Source organism: Numida meleagris, chromosome 1 (assembly GCF_002078875.1).
Source record: "Numida meleagris isolate 19003 breed g44 Domestic line chromosome 1, NumMel1.0, whole genome shotgun sequence".
Taxonomy (NCBI): Eukaryota; Metazoa; Chordata; class Aves; order Galliformes; family Numididae; genus Numida; species Numida meleagris.
The window spans coordinates 176,207,496-176,213,495 of record NC_034409.1 but is presented as its reverse complement, the minus strand read 5'-3'; the positions used below and the strand labels follow the sequence as shown (position 1 = coordinate 176,213,495).

At 55.0% G+C, this 6,000-nt stretch overlaps 1 protein-coding gene across 1 annotated transcript in view; it reads left to right on the top strand.

The window, feature by feature from the left end:
- FGF9 (fibroblast growth factor 9) overlaps positions 78-6,000 on the top strand; it is a 30,300-nt gene continuing 24,377 nt past the window's right edge. The window contains exon 1 of the mRNA XM_021379522.1: positions 78-929. Within this exon, the coding sequence (XP_021235197.1) occupies positions 653-929 (277 nt within the window). The 5' untranslated portion in view covers positions 78-652. The remainder of the gene's footprint in view (positions 930-6,000) is intronic.

Here is a 6,000-nt window from a genome sequence, read left to right as displayed (position 1 = left end):
CAAAAATATGCTATTGGGGTAGGGATGATATTTTTTTTTTTTTTTCATTTTTTTTTTTTTTTTTTTTTTGCAAAAATTTTTTTTTTTTTTTTTGGATTTATCTCAGCCAACACCGTGAGATCCCCCCTCCCCCTTTGCGGGATTCATGCTGATGTATGCAGTCTGTTATAGAGTAAAAACAGCGCATGCCTTTCTGGAGTCAGAATCCATAAATCCTGACGTAGCCTGTGCATCTTAAAAAAACCCCTCTACCGCCTAGGTATTTAAGTTGCTATGGTCATTCTATTCTTAAACCAAATGGAGAAACTACGGATTTTTTTCTTTATTACGGTTGGATGGGCTGAAGACCTTATTGCTTGCTAAGAGCTGGGGATATATGCGTTTCTATAGATATACACATCTATATGTTTATAAATATGTCAGTGTGTGAGTATAAAGTGGTGGTTTCTTAGACTAACTGGTTTGACCTTGAACCTGTACCAGTCAAAGCAGAATATTACTTTTATTTATGCGTTTAATGGATTGAAGAAAGAACATTCTCTCTGTAACCGCGCTAGGGAGGGGAGAGGAGTGGAATATACCTATCTTATATCTCCTGGGTTTGGCACCATCATTACTGTTTATTCTTATTCTCTAAAAGCAGAATCTTCTGATGGCTCCCTTAGGTGAAGTTGGGAACTATTTCGGTGTGCAGGACGCGGTGCCCTTTGGGAACGTGCCCGCGCTGCCGGCGGACAGCCCGGTTTTGCTCAGTGACCACCTGGGCCAGGCTGAGGCAGGTGGGCTGCCCAGGGGCCCCGCGGTCACGGACTTGGACCATTTAAAGGGGATCCTCAGGCGGAGGCAGCTCTACTGCAGGACTGGATTTCATTTAGAAATCTTCCCCAATGGTACTATCCAGGGCACCAGGCAAGACCACAGCCGATTCGGTAGGTATTCTCCTTAACCCTTGAGGGGTCATGTGATGGAATAACGCGCCGGGACCGCGGGCGGGGGGGGGGGGGCGGCGGGCGGAGGGGCCGCGGCGTTGCCCGGGGGCGAGCGGAGCGCGGCGGGGTGCGGCGGGTGCGGGGCCGGGCCGGGGGGGACCGAGCTCCGCTCCGATCCACGCGGGGAGGAAATTTCGCTCGGGACGTCTCTCCCGAGCGCCGCGATTCCGCGAGTTTAAAGGGGCTTTAATCATTAACCGCTCCGATTTAAAACGCACCTACTTTCCCGAAGGGAGTGGCTGCCGTCCCGTACGCAAATGCACGAGGGTTTTCCTCTTTCGGTTCTCTCCCGGTTACCTGCCCGGGCCGCGGCCCCCCCCGCTCGTTGCGGGGCTCTCCCGGCGGAGCGTGCGCCCCTCCCGCGGCGATCCCGCAGCGCTCCACGGCTCTCAGTCCCTCCGTGGCTCAGCGGAGGGCTCCGCTCTCTGCCCGCACCCCGGAGCCCGGAGAGGGGGGAAGTTGCGAGCTGCTTGAGGGCCGGGGACCGAACGCACCGAAGCGCCTGGGAGCGCCCGGGGGAGCCGGGGCTGTGTTACGGAGGGGTGAGGGGAATGCGCCAGGCTGTAAGGCGCGGCGCTCCGCGCTGCGGGAAGGAGTTAACTCGGGAGCGACCCAACCTGACAGCGCTCGTACTCGGTCGTAAAAACAAAGTCCCGTGGTGAAGGCTTTTTTTTTTTCCTGTTTTTTTTTTTTTTTTTTCCCCCTCTCGTGTTTTAATGCCAGATGTTGAGCGGTATCTAAACTGCGTTTTACGGCTTTGTGAGCCGTGTAGGCAATCGCGGTGTTGCGGGAGGGGATCCCCGCAGGGCGCGGAGGAGCTCTGCGCCCATCGCCGCCGCCCCGCGCTCGGGGGGGAGCGGAACGGAGAGAAAGTGCGCAAAGTGCCCGCGCGGCGCGGAGAGGCGGCGGCACGGCGCGGGGAATGGAGGAATTTCGCACCCAGGGTGGTTGCTTTTTTTGTTGTTTCTGACACACGGAGACGCAGTGAATCGCTGCCGCGCCGCACACGCACACCCGCGCGGGTCCCCCTGCGCGCACACCGCGCAGCGCAGCGCGGGGCCGGGCCCGGCAGGTGGAGGGCAGCGCAGCGGCACCGCGGGGCCCCGGGGGGGGGGGATGGCCGCCGGCTGCTGCCTGCGGGGCGGCGGGGAGCGCGTTCTGCGGGACCCTGCCTTTAAAAATGGCTTGACGGCCGCTACTGGGGGGCTCCGGGGGCAGCTCTCCTGCCCCCTAGGCATTACATAGATTAAAAAAAAAATTAAATCATTTTTATTTGTCCCCATCGGTGTGGTCCCTCGGGCGGCGCCCCGACACCGACTCTCGGTTCTCCCCTCCCAGCGTCCCCCACGCCCGCAGCCGGAGCCGCGGGATGCGCTGGGGCTCCGCGCTGTTCCGCGTGCGGGGATGGGAGCGGCGGTACCGTAGCGGTGCCGTAGCGGTGTCGTACCGGTGCCGCGGCGCTGCCGCTGTGACCGCCCGGAAGGTGACCGAACGGCGGCCGCTATTCGGGTTTTGGGGTGGTGATGTCCGGGGGCTGCCCGGGGGGAGCGGCGAACTCGGAGCGTGTGAGGGAAACCTGCGTGAACGGGGGCTTCGGGGAGGGAGGAAGTTTTCCTTCAGGAATAAGGACAAAGAGAGCCCCGGGGGCTGCGCGCAAACTCTTCTCGGGGCTCTGCGCAGTGGGAATCCCCCTCCCCGCTCACACACACACACACACACACACACACACACACACACACACACACACCCCTCTGGAGAGACATCAGATAAGAGCAATTCTTTTGTGATGCGATGTTGGATGCGTGCCTGTGGCATACAATGAGCCGAGCCATGTTGTGTGTCTCTACTCGCCCGGCTCCAGCAGCCCGGCGTTTCGCAATGCCCGCAGCAGCAGCAGCAGCACTCGGAGATGTCCGTCTCGGAGGGAAAAGCTCCCCGGGAGGGCACGGCCCGGTCCCCCCCGGAAAGCGGTTGTGGGTGATCAAAGCCATATTATCTCTTCTGGGTGACAAAAGGATTTTTTTTTTTTTTGATGCAGTCTCCTTTCGTCTAGGGCATTTGCCACACAGTGGAGTCATTGTAAATTCAGGAACTCTGTAAGAGAGGAGAGGCGTGCCCCTGTGCGTCAGCACAAGGACTGCATGCACAGCATTAAAAAAAAATAGGAGCGTGCAGGAAAAGGGGGAAAAAAAAAGCTGTCAGCAGGTGAAATCCGCTCCCTGGGACCTGCTGTGCTGTGCTGCTGTGCTGCTGCCGCAGGGAACCGCGGTGCTCAGCGTCTGCGAGAGCAGCTGGGGCCGGGGGGCTGCGCCTCCACCCTAGGGTGCTGCTGGGGGTGGGTGTCGCGGATCGGAGGTGCACCCCTCCCCGAGCGCTGGGTGTGGGGCAGGGATGACTGCAGGGGGCTGCGCCCTCGGGGGCTGGGGAAGTGGAGGCGGGTTTGTGGGGGGTGCGTTTATGGGGGGTAAGTTCGAAGGGGTGGGTATACGGGGGAGAGGAGCGGCCCTCACCCGCCCTCTGGTCCAGCCCCTGGGGACGGTCTGCGCAGTGCTCCCGAAGTGCCCCCATAAGAGGGTGAGGGGACGATGCGCGCTGTGACAGGCTAGAAGTGAAGCAGGACCCCGCTGACTCCTAGGGGGGCCGGGGCTGTCTGCGCTCCGGTCCCTTAATTGGCACCGGGCGGGGGAGTGGGAGGAGCAGTGACAGCTGGGACACGAGGGTGCGTCCCGGCTGATAGCTCTGCCACTGGGAGCCCGACCGGGGCTGCTGAGAGCTGGAAGGGGGAGGGGGAGGGGAGCCGCAGTCCCGCTCCCTTCTCCTCTCGGTTCCCCTCTCCGGAGATGCAAACTGCACTGCAGCACTCCGCGTGCTGCCCGCAGGTCCCCTCCGGCCTCCCCACTTCCTCACAATTGCCGCGGCTGCTGTTTAGGATGCACAGTGGAAGCTGTGCTGCTTTGATCCGACAATACAAAAAGAGTCTATATATAGCAGACGACCAAAATGTCCAAAGGGCAGAACAAACCGAGGAGGCTGCAAAGATGCTCACTGCTTAGAGCTGGGGGAAGCACATCCTATAGTGCTGCTCGTTGCCACAGCCAAACACAATGGAAGTCACAAGGTCACCTTCTGTGGGGGACCTGTGAGATGAGGATGGTGATGGGACCGGCTCCACGTGCTCAGTGCGCTGTCCCACACCCGAACTGGGCCATAGCAAAGGAGGTGTGTGGAGGGCTGCTGGAGATGTGCAAGGAATCATCCCACCAGGCGTTGTTCCCAAGCTCTTTGTGGGTCCTTCCCTTGGAGTGGTTTCACTAAAGCAAATGTCTGTTGTCGGACAAAACGATGCTCAGGACTCTGTGTACTGAGATGTGTTTCTTCTCTCCTTTTCTTCTCTTCCCCACTGTCAGCTATAAATAGGGCCATAGCTTGTAAAGTTTGGAGCTGTCCTGATTTTCCTTTGGCCCAGTCTCATTTTGAGGGCTGTCTATTTTAATATCTGGTTCAGGTGCTGCACACTGTGTGTATGTCAGAGAAACGATGAAGTGAAAAAAACTAGAAGTTTGGGCCAAACCACGCAACACTTCAACTTGTTTATGACTGCGCGATTGGCCCCAGATATTTCCTTGAAGCCTTAACAGCAGAGCACATAATGCTGCAAAGAGCCTTCTGACTGTTTTAAATGAGCAAGTCTCTATCCTGATCCCAAATACGTGGATGCTCTTTGCCACGTACCTTAAATTCTCCTGGTATGCATGCAATGGGACGTGACAGTGCTTTTTGTTCCTTTGATACACTAAGCAGCATGCACCCAAATATTTGAAATGAGGACAGCAATTAAAGTCTACGTTCGTATCAGTGTGAAAGATGCCAGATTCACTGACTTACAGCATGGGATAACACTTCACGTAACATTTAACTTCAGTTAAAGTTGCTTGGTAACATGTATCGAGTAATGTGATCGTTTGGTAAAAGCTTAATGGAAAAAGCCTTAGTAAGAAGTCTGGATGTATTGCATGGCCGGATATAGCGAGAATGTTTAAGTTGTTTCAATGGATCAATTGTATCTGCGATGCTGCGCACACCAGATAAACAGCACGGTGCCACTTTGTATTACATCAAAAAATTTCCATAATTACTAAATAATTCCTCCCAGTGTTTTAAGATTTGTGTGTATGTAGACGATAATTTACGATGAACCCTTAAAACAGGGTTATCAAAACAATAGACTGTGGCGTTTGTAGTGCTGAATAATATATAAGGCAATGATCAATAGTCCCTTGCAGGGAATACATTTCATCTTTACATTAGCTTAGCTGTAAATCCTCCCTGTTGGCTTCAGCTCGTGCTTTGTTAAATTTATGTGATTCATGCCTGCTATTGATTAGTGCACAACTATTTTGTGGGAGATGCCAAATTAATTGTTCCAAAAATCCATGAAAGTGCTTTTTTATTGGCCACGTGAGGCTCGACACATACTACGCTATTATTTTATTGTTTCATGCAAATATAATTCCCAGCGAGCTTTTAAAATAGTTATGTGGTGTGCTTAGACATGAGAATTCACAAACTCTATTGGAAATGCTGTGCTGGGCTTTACTTTGTGGCTTGGAACACAGCGTGGTGCGGCCGCGTGGTGCTTCTGAGTGGGGCTGGGTCGCTCTGCACTCACTGTGGTCTTCATCAACAGTCCGGAATAGGGAGCGATCCCTGTTTGTTCCACGCAGTTCTGGCTGGGGGTGAGGTTTGGCTGGTAGCATCCTCACCAAGAGGGAAAGGCTGCCAGAAACCCAGAGCTCAGACCCAGAGGAGGTGGTGCCTGAGTTGGTTCTCACAGTACCAGGCACACGGATGCTGAACCTGGGAGCTCTGCAGAAGGAGGGAGAGCTTGTCTGCAAAATGCCCTATCTGCAGGGCACAAACGTCTGTGTGAACTCGCTGCTGCATGTACAGGAGGATGTAACTGTTCAGACGCTATCACTTGGGTTTAGAGTATTTCACTTTTCAAGTTTGA